Consider the following 18020-nt stretch of genomic DNA (forward strand, 5'->3'; position numbering starts at 1 on the left):
TCTATGTGGCCAAAAGTTTTCTAATGAATCCATGCAATAATTGTGTCATGGAATAAAGATAAAACTATACAACAAAAAAAAAACAATGTTGCATTGTAACCATATATTAGCTAAAACATGGAGAGAGAAAAGGGGAAGAAAGAGGAAAATATATTCTACCTATTTTTTGTTCTTTAAGGTTGATCTTTTTACTTAGGTAGTTAAACCTTCAAGCTATCCGACCATAACTTTAAAAACTTAGGTTTAAGTTGGAACATTCAAGCTATCGATGATAGCTTAGCTTGGGAGAGCTTCAGAGCTTCAGAAAGTATCAGGTAGGGCACGGGAGGGGCAGAGCAGCGGCGCAGAATGGATCCCGATCAGGTGGCCAGAGCGTTCGTGGATCACTACTACTCCATCTTCGACACCAATCGGCCGGGGCTTGTGTCGCTGTACCAAGAGGGCTCCATGCTCACCTTCGAAGGTCAGAAGGTAGCAGGCGCCCAGAGCATCGTGGCCAAGCTCACGGGCCTCGCTTTCCAGCAGTGCAAGCACCACGTCTCCACCGTCGATTGCCAGCTCTCCGGGCCAGGTGGTGGCATCCTCGTCTTCGTCAGCGGCAACATGCAGCTCCCAGGCGAGGACCACCCCCTCAAATTCAGCCAGGTCAGTTAAGGGCTTTCTTTCTGATGTATCTTAGTTTGCATTTCAACAAGCCCGATCTTAGATCAGGGTCTTTTTGTAGTTTTCATTCTTTCTCTGTGTCTTACTTAAGACCCAGATGACCTATGGTAGACCTAAAGGATCAGGGCTGTGGACAATATAGATTCTCTTTTCTTAGCCAATCAAAGACCATGTTTTTGCTCAAGACAGGGCGTTAGACTGATGGATGGTTCAACACTGGCTTGGTGATGAGACATACAAGGTGAATTTGTTACTATGAAGGGCTGATGAGCCTACAACCATATGATGTGGCTCCAGATAGTGGAGAAGAGGTTGGCTCTTGACCAATAAGGGATGATTCCCTGTGCGTCCTATGATATGCTAGGGTCACACGACTCTTGCCGGATGTCACGTGCATCCCGCACTCATGGACATATCTGTACAGCATATGCAGGACCTGTAGGGGAAACTGGTCCCATGTGAGCCCTAGTCCGGGATGAGTCGGCTAGGGTTCCACTCTAAGCGTCCAAGGTCAGGTGTACAAGTCGCATACATGGTCTTGGTTTGGTGTGCATTGTCTTGCGCATGAAGTAGTGCCATCCCGATGTCAGGTGTTTTGTGTGTTTGGTTTGCAACCAGATGCTAGCATCTGCTCAGAAGCATGTAGAAGAAGGGGGCAGCACTTTGGGCTACCCTAGGAAGGGATGTGTATCGCTGAGTAGGCACGAGGTGGGCCTTAGGCTACCCATAGGGGCCCATGGCCATTGCCCCCCAGCCCATGAAGGGTCTAGGCAGCCTGTCGGCCAGCCCATAGGATTGGGCAGTTGGCTAGCCCAACGGCAGCTAGGGCATATTGGCTGCCCAGCAGCCATGTGCAGCCAGTCTGGACAGCCAGGAGCAGGTGGCCAAAGGATAGGTGTGAACATAATGCAAGGACAGCGGGTCGTGGATGAATAACAAGCAGGCTGACCGCCTTTTTTGTCCATGGACTAGCATCACTAGGACCTATGCATGTTGTTTTCTAAGCTCTTAAGACACAAAGGCGAGATGTTCCTTATTCTCAGCCTCACTCTTTGTAAAGATAATAATATTATCAAAGAAAGTTCCTGTGAACTTCCGGTAAGGTTTAAAAATTCTATCCATCATTCTGTTGAAAGTGGTAGGGCTTGGGGCTGTTTTGATGAGACGCATCCCTTTGGAGCCTTCTTTCTCTCTCTTCTGCTGGCCGATTTACTTCATACCTCCTACAGGGCTGGCCGACTTGTTCCATATCTTTAAGATGCATTCCCACATGTCTGAGCATAGATTTCTTTGTGATATCCTTAGTGCAAAAGGCTATTTCAAATTGCCTTATGAATGCAAGTGTCTTAGTGGTGTCTAGCTTTCCATTATAGCTCTTGAATTTGATGTCCTTATCCCCCGACTTGAATTCTTTGGCCTTTTTGCTATGCCGAGCATCCTGTCGAACTAGTTCATCATCTCCTTCAACATGTCTACGATGCCTAGAACTAGGGTTGTTTCCCCTTGCAACCCCCCTTCTCCCCCCCCCCCCCCCAACTTGGGATGCAACTCTGGGAGCAGGAACATACCTAGAAGGTGGAGATATCACCGACAATGCATTTACATCTTCTGCATCTCTCATATGGGTTGAAAACCCTTCATCATCTGCCCAGGCTGCATGTCGATATACATCATTCCCTTAGGCTGCATGCCCATGTACATCATTTCCTCGGGCTACATGTTCTCTCATATCAGCTGTCTTGGTTGCATGCCCCCTCATAACATCTGTTCGGGTTGCATGCCCACTCACATCACTTGCGCAGGCTGCATGCCCTCTCACGTCACTTGTTCGGGTTCCATGCCCTCTCACAACATCATCTAAATTTCCTTCACGGGTTTGCCTGCGAGGTTGCCGTGTGAAGACCCACTTGCCCTCAACATCGGAAACAATATGTCCTCTGTAGAGATGTCCTTGCCACAAACAACAAGCTCGTCCCGAAGATCTTTCATCTTCGAGATGAAAGCAGATAAAGATAGAAAGGCAAAAATTGATAAGTTTATAAGTTGCTTTTCCAACGCTAAAATCCGACCCGGAGACTTAATCTCGTAGAGATCATGGTTGTTGGAAAACCTTGGCATACACGTATTGATCCGTGCAAGGCTTACAAGACCAATAGGATTACCTTCATGCATAAAGGCCGAGAGCATGTAATTGATGTTGGTGAAGAGGGTGATACCATTTTCCTTGTATCTCATGTACAAATTAAGAAAGTAGCGAAAAAGAGTGTTTTGGCGTACTTGATTTTTGTACGAGATCATGTTGAGGAAAATAATGTACATGTAAACACTCTTACTAATGATAGGCTGAAATTTTTGCAAAAGCACAATGATTGTTTTATTGATGAGTTGCCACTTGTACGACCGGAAGATCATCGCATTGATCTCGTGCCGGGTAGCTCACCACCTAATAGGCCAGCCTATCGTGTAAGTGTATCCCAAAAAAAGGAGATCATGAAGCCGGTGAATGAGCTTCTTGAGAAGGGTTTGGTTCAGCCAAGCTCTTTCCCATATTGTTCACTCGTCCTCTTGGTTCAAAAGAAGGATGGATCCTTTCGTATGTGTGGATTATAGAGCTTTGAATAAGCTTACCATCAAGAATTGGTTTCTGATTCCACGCATAGACGACATCCTTGACAAGTTGGATGGATCGGTATGCTTTAGCCGTATTGATCTCAAGAGTGGATATCATCAAGTGCGTGTAGTGCCTGAAGATGTACACAAAACTGCTTTTAGGATAGCATTTGGGCTTTATGAGTACTCATCTTGTTATGACTTTTGGTCTTACAAATGCTCCGGCTACATTCAATAGAATGATGGATCGCATATTCCGTGGGTACAGGAAATTTATAGGCGTCTTTTTTTGATGACATCCTAGTCTTCTCGAAGACCGAAGAAGAGCATAGAGCTCATTTGGCCATTGTTTTTGAAGAACTCCGTAAGCATAAACTCTTCATAAATGCAAAGAAGAGTGAGTTCTTCTTGTCAGAGATACATTATTTTGGGTATATTCTGTCCAAAGATGGAGTGTGGATGGATCCTGCAAAGATTGATGTAATTCGGAATTGGCCCGAATTGAGTTTGGTGCATGAGATCCGTGGTTTTTTTGGATTATGCTCTTATTACCGCAGGTTCATTCGACACTTTGCATGGATTGCTTCTCCTTTGCATGATTTGACAAAGAAGATGGCCACATTCAAATGGACTAATGTAGAGAGCGATGCATTCCTCAAATTGAAAGATGTAACTACTCATGGTCCAATGTTGATCATTCCGGATTTGCAAAAGTCTTTTAGTGTGGAATGTGATGCATCTGGAAATTGCATAGGAGCTGTCCTTAATCAAGAGGGACATGCCGTGGCTTATGAGAGCCGTAGATTGCATGATGCAGAGCTATCTCTTGGCATTTATGAGAAAGAGCTCTTGGCTGTAATTCATGCACTTACTATATGGAAACATTACCTTCTTGGGGTTGATTTCACTGTGAAGACAGATCACCAGAGTTTGAGGTATTTTCTTACCCAAACTAAATTGTCAGAGAAGTATATGAGGATGGCCAATTTCCTCTCTATGTTTCATTTTCAGATCTTGCACACCCCAGGAAAGAAGAATGTAGTGGCAGATGCATTGTCATGAAAGCCATATATAGCAGCTATCTCGGTTGTCTCTCGTGGGGACTTGTCTGCCATGCGTGATTTGTATCATACGGATGTTGATTTTGCTACTATTTGGACTAATTTGATGGCTGGTCATGCACATGTTTCATATGTCATCAAAGAGGGTTATCTCATGAAAGATAATTGCCTGTGTGGTGTCTGACATGAGGCAAAAGGTTTTGGATGAGTGCTATGCTCCTCCATATGCTAATCATAGAGGCATAATGCCTACTATGCACATGATTGAGCGGTATTTCTTTTGGCCAGGTATGTGAAAGGACATAGAGGCACATGTATGTGCATGTATCACCTGTCAAAAGGTGAAATTTGATAGGCAAAAGGCACCAGGTTTGCTTCAGTCATTGCTTATTCCCACGCAGCCATGGGAAAGTATTACAATGGATTTCATTATGGACTTGCCATGCACCTAACAGGGTAATGATGCAATTTGGACAATTGTGGACAGGTTTAGTAAGCAAGCTCATTTCTTACCGGTCAAAAAGACCATCAAAGCTGAGCATACGGTTAAAATATATCTTGCACAAGTGTTCAAGCATCATGGAATGTCGAAGTCCGTTGTGGGGGATAGAGATCCCAGGACTACAAGTCTCTTTTGGCGGGCCTTATTTGATAATATGGGCACCAAATTGGAATTCTCATCAGCTTATCACCCTCAAACGGATGGGCAAAGTGAGGCTGCAAATTCAGCCGTGTTGGATCTCTTGAAATGTTAGGGGCGGATCAGAAGTCTTCTTGGGAGAGGTACTTACCGTTTGTGGAATGTGCATACAACAACACGGTGCATGCATCTACGGGAAAGGCCCCATTTGAGATTGTTTATGGTAAGGTGGTTTTGTCACCCATCCTTCGCACAAAGGATGAGCTATTTGCAGCTGATGAGTATGTAAGAGACTTGGATATTGCTTTTGCTCAGGTGCGGACAGCCATTCACAAGACAAGCATAAAAAGGATGTCGACAAGCATAGAAGGCAATTGGATGTTAAAGAGAATGATTGGGTATCGCTGAAATTTGAGAAAGCAAGACTTGCAAAGAGGCCTGGCAAAGAGGGTCATATCCTTAGCTTGCAACCAGGTACTATGGGTCTTTTCAAAAAGTGATCGAGACGATCAATGAAGTGGCTTTCAGATTGGCATTACCTAGTCATTGGCACATACACAATGCTTTTCATGTGAGTCTCCTTCGCAAGTATGTAGGGCCGGAGTGTCACCTGCCTGTATTTGTGAGAAATTCCCAATCCAAAACCCTAATGAGCTTACAGGGAATTTTGTATTAAGAATTTTGAAGTTAATAAAACTTGGACATGTTGTCTGACCTAGCATGGCAGACTTCATGATTGGACATGTGTTCTTTTCCAAGGAACCATGATTGGACATGCTTCTATTCCGAATTGGGAGAGCATAATATTGCATACATGAATGGACATGCTTCCATTGCGAAGTGGGGAAGTATGATTGGACATGCTTCATAAGCATGATGGACTATGCACTCTTACCATTATGGGAGAGCGTATAGATGGATACAAGTGTATGGAACGGATGGTACTCATCTTAGGCACATGCATAATAAGCTGTTTGAAGATCTTGCATTGGATGTTGATTTTGAGAATGCTTGAACATTTAGAGAAGGCAAATCTAGTTCATATGCAACTGAACCAATCCTTCGTGTAATACGAAATGGTCCACAGTATCTAGGGGATAATTTTGAAGATCGACCTGTTCGTAAAGTCTCGGAATCTTTCGGAACTCGCAAATACACCATCATTCTTTCAGAGAACTCTCCGGGTAAATGATGTCTATTAGAAGTCAGTAGAAATCTCGCTAAACGACAAAGTATTCACCTCTCTAATTCGACTAAGTGCATCTGCAACACTATTCATGGACCCTTTTTGATAATGAATCTCAAAATCAAAATTTTGCATTAACTCAGCCCAACGAGCTTTCCTTCCTCTCAAATTATCTGCATCACACATATACTTGATTGACTGATGATCAATCAATACCACAAACTTGGAGCCACATAAATAATGCCTCCAAACCTTGAGAGCGTGAATCACAGCATAAAGCTCCTTCTCAAGGGTTGGCCAACGAGATTGAGTGTCGTCTAGCTTTTTACTTTCAAAAGCAACAGGTCTACCATTTTGAAATAAAGCAACCTCGATGGCATAGTCACTGGCATCAGTTTCAAGAACATGAGGCTGACTAGGATCGGGTAATGCTAAGATAGATGCTTCTTTGGCTTTATCTTTCAAAAGTCTGAAGGCCATATCCAAATCGTTATTCCAAGTGATAGACTGATTTGACTTACGTCTACGACCTTTCAACAAGTCGGTCTTCATCGGTAGTGTGAGCTGAGAGTACACTCGCACAGATTTACGAAGAAAAACAACAAAACCAAGAAAAGAACGAAGTTGTTTCACTGTTCTTGGTATAGGCCAGTCCAGAATCTTCTGAACTCGATCATAGTCATGCTCAATCCATCTCTAGTGATCTTGTGTCCCAAATAAATGATTTCTGTCATAAAAAACTCACATTTACTTAATTTAGCATATAGTCGATTCTGTCTTAAAATACATAAGACAATCATAAGGTGTCTAACATGATCCTCAAGAGTATGACTATATATCAAAATATCATCCAGGAACACCACCACAAATTTTCCCAAATGTTCACGAAAAAGATCGTTCATCATTTGTTGGAAAGTGGTTGGAGCATTGGTTAACCCAAAAGGTAATACGAGAAACTCGTAATGGCCATACCTAGTCCGAAAGGCGGTTCTTTCGACATGCCTTTCATGATTACGTATCTGGTGATAGCTAGTACGTAAATCTATCTTCGTGAAAAATTTCGCTCTTGCTAACCGGTCAATCAGGTCATCTGATCTAGGGAGAGGATAATGGTTCTTAATTGTCAGCTTGTTCAATCTCTTGTAATCTATACACATTCTCCAGGTGTTGTCCTTCTTTCTCCTAAGCAACACAGGTGCATCCTAAGGTGATTTACTTGGACGGATCTGGCCCATCCTCAAATAATCTTCAAGTTGTTTAGCCAACTTATCTTCCTCAGCTTGGCTCATCCCGTAAGGTGGAATACTAACAGGATGAGCACCAAGGATCAAGTCAATACGATGATCTACTGCTCTTTCAGGTGGTAAACTCGATGGCTGTTCCTTAAGAAATACATCTTGAAACGAATCAAGTATCTTTTGTAATTATTTGCTCTCAAATACACTTAATTCATTGACATCCATGGAAGGGATGAGAAATGAAGAAAGTGGAATCAATACACAATGGAAAGCGGTATACAAAGAAGAATCCATTATATTATCAAAATCAACTGTATTTACAAGAGGTCCCTGAGAGGGATGTATACAATCACCTAAAATACTATACTGGGTGTTCCCATGTTGAAAAGAAAAAATATGACCAGACCAATCTATCTGGACTTAAGAGTCTTAAACCACTCAATCCCTAATAACAAGTCTACATTTTCTAGCTGCATAACATAGCATTCCAGAGTATCTTTGTAGTCCTGAATTAGGATTGGTAGCATCTCCACCTTTCGATCCCATACTTGTCTTCCCACAGGTAGGCGTACCTCATAGGTATGATCGTTGGGTGTCGTATCAAGACTCAATTTCTGCACAAGTTTGTAGTTAACAAAATTGTGTGAGTTGCCAGGGTCTAGAAGAATGTGGATTCTATGGCCATTCACTTCTCCATAAACTCGGAGAAGATCATGCAAGCCAAAAACTTTAGAGTTGAACAAACAATCAGAACATGTACTAGGGCGAGAGAAAGTACAGTAACTGACGTACCTGTCAAAGACAACTGTCTAGCTGCCTTTGGCTTGGCTCTTGCGTTGGTCTTTGCACCCTTTTGCTTCGGGCACTCATTACGCATGTGTCCTTTTTCTTTGCAGATGAAACAACGTCCCTCCTTCTTGAGCTTTAAAGCCTTAAGGAGTCGTTTCTTCTTCGCTGGAGTCGAACTTGAATTCTTCGAAGGTTGGTTCGAAGACTTTCCGTTAGTCGTGTTAGCCATAGGTACGGAGAACTTTCTTTTATGCTTGTTCCCCTGCTCGGTAACGGGTTTAGACTTGGAAGAGACCATTGTATCGTCATAGATACGAGCTGAATGAATGGCCTCGTCCAATGTTTTGCATTTGTTATTTTTAACTTATAAACAATATGAGTCTGGTAAACCAGCTACGAAGAATCCCAAAAGAGTAGTGGGATCCATCTTTGTAGCTTTCATCTGCAAGTCCCTAAACTTCTAGAGGTAGACCTCATAAGTGAGCTGCTGTGAGGTCATGGTAAAAGCTGTAAACCGGGCAACAACATCATAATCATCCTCTTTCTTGAGGTATTTCTTCTTGAAGACATCTTCGAATTGTGTCCAAGTCGTTGGCTTAGGGTTGAGTTCCTTCCACCAAAGCAAAGCTTTACCTGAGAGGAAACCTGTTGCTAACTGGATCTTTTTTCCATCATCTTAATGATGAAACTGAAAATGGACCTGCCACTTATGTAGCCAAGTGTCCACGATCTCCTTGGTACGCTGCTTTTGCTCGCCCCCGAACTGTTCCGGAGTAATGTTGGGGCCTAAAGCAGAGGCTAAGGTATCCATACCCGAAAGAGTAGAGAGGGTAGTAGTCAAGAGAGATATGGAGTTCTGCAAGGCTTGCATCTGGACGGTGATTTGTGCTTGACGTTCCGAAGAAGAAGCTTTGAGAGCTACTTTGAACTCTTGGAAATCAGATTTTGACACATAATCGTCAAAAAGATTGGCATCGGTATCTTCCGTAGCCGGCAAGCCTTCGCGTTCGACAAGGGGCTCCAACTCTGATTCTTGGGTCGACATCTTGAAGAGGGCAAGTGGAGAGGAAATTTGATCTTGCACAAGAATAGTGCGAGAGAACTTGAGAGCTTGAGAGCTTGAAAACTTGAGAGAGGTGTGGCAAAAAGCCCACTTAAGGGGTTTATAGAACCTTCCCCAAAAGCAACTTGAGCTTTTGCTTTTGTGTTTATATGTATATATGGATATATAAATATATATAAATAAATAAATATATATATATTCTGCTTTCTTAAAAAAAAAACACACCTTTAAACCTTAGAGGGAGCCTTTAAACTCTTTAAAAAAAAGTTTACTCTAAAAAAAAATGAAACAGCCCAAATCGGCGTTTCAATGCTTTTCTGGATTCTTTTTTCTCTTCCCTCCTAGATTTATTGCTGCCAGTCTGTCTGCTGTCGTCACTCGCGCTACTGCCGTCGCCGATCGTGCTGCCAGCGCTTTCGTATCTGCCGGCGATGCCTGTGCTCAGGTGATCGTGGTTGGCTGCTGGCGCTTTCGTGTCTGCCTGCACCTGCCTGCCTGCGTAGTTGTGGCCCCTGCGTAGGCCTGGCCACAAGCATGCGTAGGCCTGGCTGCCTACACGCCTTCGTCTACAACAGTCGATAGCAACGCGTGTATCCGACGAGCAGTACTCGACCAGCACCCGACCGCCCATGACCACATCTCACGCTTTCTCTCTCTCGTTCAAACAAAAAAACGAACATGTTTTTTTTTTGTTTTCTCTCACAACTTGTTCATGCGACTGCACAAACACCAAATCTAGCCGCTTTCTTGCAAAACAAATCAACCCTACTAGACCACCTTCTCTATCACGGGTTCTTTGATGGAAAAGCACATGCTATCTGAAAAACAGCGCATGCATAAACAAAACAGAAGCTTCTTGAACGCATACCTTTCTTCGATCTCATCTTCTCTACCTACCGACTTGCTCGTTCATGAGGCACGCTCTGATACCACTGTCAAAACCCCAACGATCTCCTCGTAGAACGTTCTCGGTTTGAGACTCGAAACCTGCAAACAAACCAAACAAACAAGAAGGGGGTGCAGGCCTGACTCACCTCCCAACCATGACAGCCGTGGGCAAGCCCACAGTCTTGGCTGTCCCCACCGAGCCACGAGCTGAGCTAACTAGGTTGACGTACCGACCAATCTCTACCTTGCGACATCCCATACCGCCATGAAGCTACCCTTGCGGGCCTCGAGATTGCTGCCGGCCTCGGTTGCATAAAGTAGGTGCACGTATGCACTAGATCCAGGCTCCAGACCATAGAGCTCTCACAAATCTCGCGAGACTTTATATGACTAATGACTAACCTTGGCCACCCTTTTATAGGCTCTTGGCCGGTCATCGGGCGTCCACACTTGGCGCCCGTCCGTCCATACTTGGGTGCCCGCCCGTTAGTCTATCCCTAACTTAGCTCGCCAATCAGCCTGCTTAGCTCCAAGCTTCCCGAAACCTCGAAGCTAGTCTTGCGTGCGTGTAGCACACGGTAGATACACACTGTGCACATGACAGATTTGATGGCTGGTCACTCACATGCCTCTTATGTGATCAAAGAGGGTTATCTTATGAAGGATAACTGCATATGTGTGGTGAAGGATATGCATCCAAAGGTTATGGAGGAATGTCATGCTCCACCTTATGCTGGTCATAGAGGTATCATGCTTACTACACGCATGATTGAGAGATTTTTCTTTTGGCCAAGCACGCGTAAAGACATTGAGGCATATGTATGAGCATGTCTTACTTGCCAAAAGGTGAAATTTGATAGGCAAAAGCCTCCAGGTTTGCTTCAACCACATTGCCTATTCCCTCGTAGCCATGGGAAAGCATTACTATGGACTCATTATGGATTTGCCTAGATCCCAACAACTTGTGGGAAGTCTTGCTTATTGCCAAAAGTTGGCCAAGCTTTTGCTTTTCGTTTTTCCACTTTGCTTTTCCTCTTAACTTTTAATAATAATAAAATATTGCTCATCTTTTTGTCAAATTTCTTTTGTTTTCCTTTTTTGGCTTTAGGGCCGAGCTTCTTTTTGAAAAAGTGGCTTTTAGCTTTTTGGTTTGCCTCAGTCTCCTCTTGCCAGTGGACTCAGTTTGACTTTTTGCTTTTCCTTGCTGTTTGACCAAAACTGGTGCTTTTCCATGTGCCAACTTCATGGTCCCTATTCCCATGCTTTCATCTACCTGTCCAGTGTCCGAGCACAGGTTCCATCATGTGAATAGAGCTAGGAGGGCCAAATAGTTATAGGCGACCATATTAGCTTGTCTTCCTTTGTCGTACATGGGGGAGCCATATCCACAACAATAGGCCACTCTCCAAAAGCACGCATTTGAACCAACTGAATCTCAGCACACTAGGACTTCTCTCTAGCACTTTCCAATGGAACAAGGCATGAGGATCAATTAGCCCCCTCGCAAAACTGAGAGAAAGGGGCTGGACAGTAGCACACGGTCCACCAAAATGCACCGGAAGGGGAGGGAAGCCAGGGAAGAAGAGGATTTGTCGAAGCCACTTGTCGGGCCGGCAAACAGACCACCATCCATTGCTGCCAAACACCACCAGCCACTGCAGAAAATGCTTGAAGAAGCAAAAAACGGAGCACAACGTGGCCTTTATATAGGAGGCCATGAAACTGGCCGATTGGCATCATGAACTTGGCCGATTGGCATAAATCTATACATAGCATGTGATAAATGCCCAACCCAATGCAAGGCCTAGTTCCCATTCAACACATGAGATGCACGTATTCTAACATATTGTACCTGGAGTGCTTGTTGGAAACCCTTGTACCCATTGTACTTACAGTAGTACCTGTTGCACTAGATGTATTGGTTGTGAATCGATTCCATTGTACCTGTTTGAGTACCCGCTATTGGAAACCCTATACTAGTGCCTGTTTGTGTACTTGTACCTGTTCGTGTCATGTATTACTTGTTTGTGTATTTGCATTAGGGAGGCTTGAGCCACGGTCTCTGCGATGGTGGGAGCCAGGTTCTAGTACGAGAGTGCTTGATTGTGCGTGGTCTCAAAATGATAGTTTCGCGTTCACTCCCCTCCAGATGTATGAGATTGGTGGTGGCCAAGCTACTTTGACACACTTTTGTTTGGGTAACTTGTGGCATTGGATAATCTCGTTGGCGGGACCTTGGAACCTTGTATAGATTAAATACTCCAATAATGTACTTCAGTATTGAGAGGGGGGGGGGGGTCGGCTCATTTGCGGCCCTAGCGGTGGTGTACTGTGCAATCTGTATCTCTTTTGCAGATTATCTTGTATAGTGATATATCATTCAGTTGTTTGTGCAATGTGGCTTTACATTTTAAGTGTTGACGTGCGAATTGTTCACAAGACGGTGCACACCTAGCTGGTGTAGTTACAGGTACCCGAAGGGGATGTGCTTGTTCTGAATTAAAAAGTTTTAAGCGGGGGAAGAATACCATGACTTGCCAGGCGTGCCAGAAGACACTTTCCATTTCATGCGCTAGAAGGTGAGGAGGATGTACCAGGAATTGGGCAGTGTGGCTGTGCACACGCAGGGCACCTCGCTGCAAACTCCCAACTCTACTTGCACTGTACAGCCAAGGCTCCTGCGCCTAGCCTGATGATCTTGCTCCTGTATGGCTTGATGTTGTACTTCTGTAGGTCCAGTCAGATCTGCCCCATGCCCAGCAGCCCATATGCGCACACACGTGTGCTCTCATGCCTCCACACTAAGGTGAAAACACATGCGCAAAAAGCATATGTCTAGAAAAAAGCATCTCTTCTACCTGTACGGGCAAGTTTCTAGCATACACAATCCTAGCATGCATGGACACACAAGCAGACGCACACGTCGTTCTCAAACACATGCATGGTCTCCTCTATGCTCATGAATCCTCTACCTTCTCTAGGCGATTTCAAAAAAGCAAAAGCAAGTACATGATACCTTCTAATTTGAGTATGCATGAAACGTAGTGATCAAGGTTCAGGGACATACATGTCTGATTCACGCGGTGCTTCAAGTAGTCCCCTCACCATAACAAGGTGGCACTGGTCAATATTGTCCAGACATTGTGCAAGTGGAACCAATCAGAACCACCTCAATGCACTCGTTTGAAGGGAATTCTATCATTACAGTACGTGTAACATGGAGGCTCTTGTAGTCTGAGTTTCCATTTGTATGCCATCAAAAGGCATGGGAATGATCTGGATAAACTCCATTCAGGCAGAACGTGTCCTGGTTCTGCATGCTTGGCAAGGGAGCGTGGCATTTCTTGGTCATATGAGAGTGAAGGCTGTGCATATGAATTTTGAGTACAAAAGATTTAACTCTGACATGTAAGAGGAGAAACCAATGAGTTCAGGTGCTTCATGTGAAGGAGTTAGCTTGGTTGGTAACAGTAGAGAAAGAGGGGCCCTGTTGGAGTGCGAGTAATGGCATATGATCAGGTATTGGCTATAGCCCTCTTATGGACCTGTGGCACTAACTTGAACGAAACAAAACAAAATCCTGCTGGGGCCACTCCCAGGTCGTCTTGGATCTGGTCTGTGTAGAGGATCATAATGGTACTGGTGGCATAGAGATGCCTCTCGCAAGTTTGCATGGACGTATGTTGTCTGTGGTAGATCAGCATGACACTGTTTTCTTGAGTTCATCGATGTCTCTTGCTTGCAGCGTAAGTTGGTGGGCTGAAAGATTGTTAGATGTAAAATGAGGGTTTTAAGTCACCATGTTATGGAAGTTTGGGGTTCAGCAAACGCTCAAGTGTTGGTACTTTTTTTTCCCAAGAATGGTCGGCAGTATTGCAAGGCTTGTATATTGTATATGTCAATTGTGCTAAATTGTGGCCATATGTTATGAACAGATGTTTCACCTGCTACCTACTGCCCAAGGAAGTTTTTATGTCTACAATGACATTTTCCGGTTGAATTATGCCTAGACAAGGTAATGTCTCTCCTTAATCTTGCAGTTTTTGGAAATTTGTGCAGTTTTTTCTGGAGGTTTGTGTGCCCTACATATTATTATTATCTTTTGTTCTGTCTGCACACATCTCGTTAATTTTCCAATTTGTCTTTCCAGGCCCAGCTCATTATTTTATTTCTTTTCAGGCAATGATTAATGTTACAGGTGTTTTGAGATCAGCTTTATATTTAAGCTGTGATGTGCTTTTGGTCTATTGGAATGTGGAGATATCCTAGGGATTTCAGATTGAAACATGATCGAACAATTAAGCTATTCAGAAGGTTGAGAATCTCAATAACAAAATGTGAGAATTCTGCATTGTGCTTGGTACCTGGTCTTACTTTTTTTGCATTCTTTTTGATGTCCAGTTTTTACATATCTAGAATTTGCAAAGTAATTTTAATGGTTTTATGTTTGTATCAACCTATGGCTTTATGTTAACGAGAGCAATTACCCGAGGGGATGGATATTTGAACTTTTAAAGGCAGTACAGAAGTGACACGTCCAAAATCTGTTTACTTTTTTATCCATGTCATCTTCTACTACAATTAATAATATTTAATGAAGCTTAATAAAAAACAGCCCTGTGCGGACTAGTTATCATGGATATTATTGTTCAAGGAAAAGCTTAATATATATGTTATGAATACGTGTCATCAGAGTTGAACACTATTTTGTGTAAAAGCGTCTATGTTATTAGTGTCTTTTGTGCTTCACCATGGAGCCCCGGCGATGTGTCTTAGGAATATATGTTGTAGAAAGAGGTCAACGGCTGCCAGGATTTATATATCAAGTTGAGGATGTCAAAAACAACTGCCAATCTCAGTAAGTAATTGGGGGATCAGTACAAGAGAAAAGGAAGGACCTATTTTTACGACTTGGAGAGTGTTTCTCTTATGTTATCTCGGTTCCCACTTTTTCTTGACATGCAATTGTGCGAAAGGCAATGCTGATCTTCTTTGTACTAAAGCTTCATTAGGTACATAAGGTTGAAGTATGATGGTCGGGAAAAAAAAGCCTTCCAAGACGTAGACCAACCTCATGTTATTGTCGATGCACGAAAGCACATATATATGCATGTATATTGTATAAAGGACCCGAAAGGTCTAAAGGGTACACACTATTTCATGCTAGAGGTTGGGATATGATAAACTATCTACCATGCCATGTTTAGATAAATTTTGCTCAACACGTCCTTTTCCAAAGGCATAGCACAAAATCATTTTTTAGTAAATGTGTGTGTGTATATATATATATGTATATACACACCCACCCCCACACACACATATATAATATGTTAGTTGAACCACCAAATGACAGTATTGTAGCAGTGAATTACAAGAATAATGAACAGCCTTGTCAAGTGCAAAGAGGGCTGGATAGCCATGATTTGCAATTGCCTGTTCTAGGCAGTTTAATGTTGTAAGAGGGGTGTTTGTGCATGTGTAATGAGTGGATGGTCTTCTGATGCGAAGCTGTTGGTCTTTCTACTTGTGGTTTTCCAGGTGGGGTTGCAGGTTGTTAATGATTGTTTTGTTTGATGGGTGGTGGGGGGTGCCATCCACATTTTGCTGTACCATTCTCCATCCTCTATGATTGATACATCATCTTTGAATTGTTAGGATATGAAGGTCAACATGTGAATCTTGGCAGACTGTGTCCTAATATTTAAAGTCGATGAGGTGTTAGGGCCAGGATGGCAAAACCATAGAGAGCATTGCACCCAAGACTACGATGCGCACACAACAGAAAAGGACTGCCTTGTTGAATGCGTAGTCATTTTCCACACAAGATTATTCCAATTGTTCATTTAACAAGTTTGCTACAAGATGGCGTCCTTGGGCATGAAGAAACCTAATACGTCGATGTTCAAGAGTTGTAAATGGTATCCATTCAATATGTGCCTTGAAGAATGGGGTGCTTCAAAACATGATTTGTAGGTGAATCATCTCACAAGAAATTGGTGCAATTAGTTCTTGTTGCATGAATACCAAGCCGGATGCAAGCCTTGAGCATAAGAGCATTTTGTGGCAAAGATTGAATGCTTGTAGTTGTGATGCACATGGAGAGTTTGAAATTCTACGTTTCTTGTGCAAGAAAACAATACAACATGATGGGCACATTTCAATGCAATAGGTAATAGAGTTACATAGGCAAGGCCATTTTTTCTCCAAATCATCCAGGTACGGTCAAGTAGCAACTTAAGTTTGCACCAAATTCTTACGCCTTGTAGGAGCTCTTTTTTTGGATGTTTCTGTTTATTTCATAGCCAGAAGGTGCTTGAATAATAGAGGATGCTTTGTTTTAAGCCTATGAATTCACAACTACATAAAAGCACATGATGTATTTTTTTGGGTGAATTTTTGGCATTTGATTTCTCTGAGGCAAGTGAGTGTTTTAATAATGAAAGAACACTAACATTGTCATGCGATGTGATATGGATTTCGTAAGTGTTGTGTATGCTTTATTATTTTTTGAGTTAGATTCGCAAACTTAATAATTTTGATTGAATATCATTTCTAATTCGTGACATGTTAAAATTTTTTGGACACTTGCAAAGCAACGTCCGTGCAAGAAATGGTCATACCCTATGTTAGCATGATGATGAAGACTTTAATCAATGAACGCTTGCAGAAGAAGAGGATATATCATATAGGAGGCATTGTTCTAAGCCTATGAATTCACAGCAATACAAAAGCATATTGGCTATTTTTTGTTAATGTTGGAATGTGAGACAAGCATTGAATCCTCCGAGGCAAGTGGATGTTAGAATTGAGAAGCAACAGATGGTCTCCCAAGAAGCAACATATGGTTTCAATAAATTCTTCCCACTTAAACAATTTGTGGATGCTTGCGAAGCAATGTCCATGCATTTCCTTTCGTTTAATGTCACACATTAGATCGATAAGCTACAAAGTTATATTTTAATCGTGGGTCAAACTCTTGACATTTCTGGTTAGCAATTCTATAGATTGTAGCTTAGAAATTCGGGATGGCACAAGACTAGACTGATAACTTTTGGTAGAGAATAACAAAAAAGTGTGATAAACTTAAGGTTAAGTGAATTAAAGGTTCTAAGGCCAGATGAGAAAAGCCCTTAAATTATCCACTCAATTTGTATAAAAGCCATTCTCTCTACATTTTGATGGAGTTTACATGCTTTAATCACATTGAGAGCATTATAATCTCCTTCTTTCCTTATTGTTATTGATTCTTATTACTCTCTATTGTGGTACAATATTATTGGTTTGTTGTTGGTAATAAGGAGTTCGAAATCTCTACTACTAGTTTGGATTAAATAGTGGAAATGTAGGCTTACTAGTTTAAACTCCCAATAGTGGAAATGTACTACTTTAAACATTGGAAATGTACGCTTGCTTACCAGTCTTAAGTCCCAATAGGAGAGAAGCCTCCTCTTGAGGAAAATAGAATGGAACTATGTGAATCAAGACTACTTATGGTCAAGGAGCTTGGAGATGGAAGCTTCACTATGGAGAGAAAAAAGTTTCATGCTTTGAAGACTCACACGTGAAGACTCATCATAAAGACTATCCTTGACATACTTTCAGTATGAATCTTCCATATAAAGAAGAACTTACTAGAAGAGAGGCTGTAGAATTCAATAGAAGATTTTTATGTCTATCCATTATAGATTAGGGAGTATGAAGTGGAATGACACAGTTAAATATAAGAGTAGGAGTCGGTAGATTCGTGGTTGAGAAACCAAGCCATGGTAACTGTACCTTTGTATGGCGATAGTAGATAAGAGGAAGAAAAATGGGCGGTACCTTAAGCCTTGCCATATTAATGTTGCTTCTCATGTGGCTATTGATGCTTCTCGTGTGCCTA

General features: G+C 42.5%; 1 protein-coding gene across 1 annotated transcript; it reads left to right on the forward strand.

The window, feature by feature from the left end:
• Positions 1-230: 230 nt before the first annotated feature.
• Positions 231-14533, forward strand: LOC147608336 (nuclear transport factor 2B-like). The gene is made up of 3 exons (XM_086789135.1): positions 231-645; positions 14074-14153; positions 14318-14533. The coding sequence occupies exons 1-2, from the start codon at positions 349-351 to the stop codon at positions 14146-14148; spliced, it is 372 nt and encodes a 123-aa protein (XP_086645261.1). The 5' UTR covers positions 231-348; the 3' UTR covers positions 14149-14153; positions 14318-14533.
• The last annotated feature ends 3487 nt before the right edge of the window (positions 14534-18020 follow it).

Source organism: Cibotium barometz, chromosome 53 (assembly GCF_041138505.1).
Source record: "Cibotium barometz isolate CiBa-2024 chromosome 53, ASM4113850v1, whole genome shotgun sequence".
In the NCBI taxonomy this organism is placed as follows: Eukaryota; Viridiplantae; Streptophyta; class Polypodiopsida; order Cyatheales; family Cibotiaceae; genus Cibotium; species Cibotium barometz.